This window comes from Octopus bimaculoides, chromosome 24, assembly GCF_001194135.2.
Source record: "Octopus bimaculoides isolate UCB-OBI-ISO-001 chromosome 24, ASM119413v2, whole genome shotgun sequence".
Classification (NCBI taxonomy): domain Eukaryota; kingdom Metazoa; phylum Mollusca; class Cephalopoda; order Octopoda; family Octopodidae; genus Octopus; species Octopus bimaculoides.
The window spans coordinates 12596686-12599158 of NC_069004.1; the positions used below are offsets into that span (position 1 = coordinate 12596686).

Sequence of the window (2473 nt, forward strand, 5' to 3'; positions counted from 1 at the left end):
TAACAACAAAACCACTTCAATGATGTTTTCTTCTCCTCCTCCTCCTCTTTTCTGTTGGCAGACATTGATGAATGTGCGTCTGGACAACATAACTGTCCATATGGCTGTATTAATACAATCAGCAGCTACAAATGTGGTTGTCCGAAGGGATTAAAAGAAGGACCAAATGGTGATTGTGTAGGTAAGAAACAATGAGAACATTTCTGAAATTGTTCAACTTTTTGAATTTCCTTACAGCAGTGAATTATTATTGCTGCTGCTGCTGCTGTTGTTGTTGTCGTTGTTGTTGTTGTTGCTGCTGCTGTTGCTGCTTTTGTTGTTGTTGTCTCCCAGTTCCATGGTTCCATGTCCAGTTCCACCGCATAGCACTTTGGTCAAGTGGCCTCTAATGTAGCCCCATGTGTGGCTTAGTGATTAAGGTATTCGACTCACAACTGCAAAGTCGTGAGTTCAATTCCTGGCAGCACATTGAATCTTTAAGCAAGACACTTTATTTCATGTTACTCCAGTCCACTCAGCCGGCAAAATTATTCCTTATCACATTCTGTGTTGTATTGAATCTCCTTGAGAACTTTGTTAAGGGTACACCTGTCTGTGGAGTACTCAGCCACTTGCACATTAATTTCACAAGCAGGTTGTTCCATTGATTGGATCAATTGGCACACTCACCATTGTAACTGACGGAGTGCCAGTTTAATATAGCCCTAGGCTGACCAAAGCTTTTTGAATGAATCTGGTAGAGGGAAACTGAAAGAAGCCTGTCATGTGTGTGTGTGTGTGTGTGTGTGTCTTCATGTCTGTGTTTGTCCCCCACCACCTGATAACCAGTGTTTTTGTGTTTACATCCCTATAACTTAGTAATTAAGACTGATGAAGACTGATAGAATAAGTGCCAGGATTTTAAAAATTCCTTTAAATATAACAAAGAATTTATTAAAATAACTTAGTTATCATTCAGCTAGTGTTAGGAACATAAATTGTGACTAAGGTTTGGTAGAAGGTTTTAATTCAAAACTTATGGAAACAAGACATTTGTACTGAGCCAGAGCCGGTTTCAGCCGGGTTGGTAACGAAAGGGTTAAGCCTCCTGCCTCCCCATCACTCACAAATATGGCCCTGCGATACCTAAACTGATTCTGTTTCTTATTTATTCTATTTATCTATGTTTATGTAATTTTAATTACTTGTTACAGATATCAATGAGTGTCTGGAAGACAAACATCTTTGCATCCGAGGAGTATGCAAAAATACAGAAGGCAGCTTCACATGCCAGTGTCCTCGAGGTTATGTTCTTGACAAAACTGGTACCAAGTGTGTTGGTAAGTAGTAACTGGTGTAAATCATTTTGTATTAAGAACCAAGAATATGAAAGTGCGTGGCCAAGTGGTTAGGGTGTTGCACTCATGATTGTAAGATCATAGTTTCAATTCCTAGACCAGGCAGTGCATTGTGTTTTGAGCATAACTCTTCATTTCATGTTGTTCCAGTCTGAGTTCCAACAATAGTTGGGAAGTTAACCCCTGTAATGAACTGGAGTCCCATCCAGGTGGGGAGTGTTGTAATTACCTGTGGAAGACACACGAAATGTCAATGTCAAAATATCGTTCACTTGATAACAATGTCACTCTTCTTTTCTTTGCTTCCATACTTTCTGGAGGAGTAACTTCAATCTTATAAACATTATTATTATTATTATTATTATTATTATTATTATTATTATTATTATTATTCCAGATTTGGATGAGTGTGAACATGGTTTCTGTGATGAAAACTGTGAAAACATGCCAGGAAGTTACCACTGTGAATGTCCACCAGGTTATAGTGAACATTATTATTGGAAGAGCTGTGTTGGTATGTACCTTGTTCTCTTGTAATTTAGCTACAAAAGGAATCTATTATGATTTACCTTTGTTTTAAACTGGCTTATATACACCTCTAAACAGTGACCCACATTACAATTCTGTGTGTTTACTAACTAAACACCATACCACAATATTCTAAGTGTTTCTTGTGTAAATATTCTACACCATTTTAACAAAACCTACACAATGGCAGTATTATCTAGACCTATATTGTACTCCTGTTTATCTAAACCAGTTATGGCTAATATTTTTCAAGAAGTGGGCTGCATGAGACATAGCTCATTGTCAGTTGGGTCACAAGCCGGTGAGCTGGCAGAATTCTTAGCACGGGCGAAATGCTTAATGGTGTTTAATCTGTCTTTACGTTCTGAGTTCAAATTCCGCCGAGGTCAACTTTGCCTTTCATCCTTTTTGAGTTAATAAAATAAGTACCAGTTGAGTACAGGGGTCAATGTAATCAACTAACCCCACCACTCCCCCAAATTTCAGGCCTTGTGCCTATAGTAAAAAGGATTATTACCTTAACTGTCAAGATGGCTAGCTGGCAGAATTTTTAGAGCACCAAGCAAAATGCTTAGTGGTATTTCATCTGTTTTTTTTACGCTCTGAGT

General features: G+C 38.2%; 2 protein-coding genes across 2 annotated transcripts in view; one reads left to right on the plus strand and one right to left on the minus strand.

Annotated features, from left to right (window-relative positions):
• LOC106875565 (fibrillin-1) overlaps nt 1-2473 on the plus strand; it is a 48831-nt gene that overhangs the window by 40880 nt on the left and 5478 nt on the right. Inside the window, exons 7-9 of the mRNA XM_014923772.2 lie at nt 62-181; nt 1194-1319; nt 1735-1851. Coding sequence (XP_014779258.1) covers nt 1782-1851 — 70 coding nt within the window. The 5' untranslated portion in view covers nt 62-181; nt 1194-1319; nt 1735-1781. The remainder of the gene's footprint in view (nt 1-61; nt 182-1193; nt 1320-1734; nt 1852-2473) is intronic.
• The window catches only part of LOC106882434 (MAP kinase-activated protein kinase 2), a 137901-nt gene that overhangs the window by 25619 nt on the left and 109809 nt on the right, over nt 1-2473 (minus strand). The window lies entirely within an intron of this gene.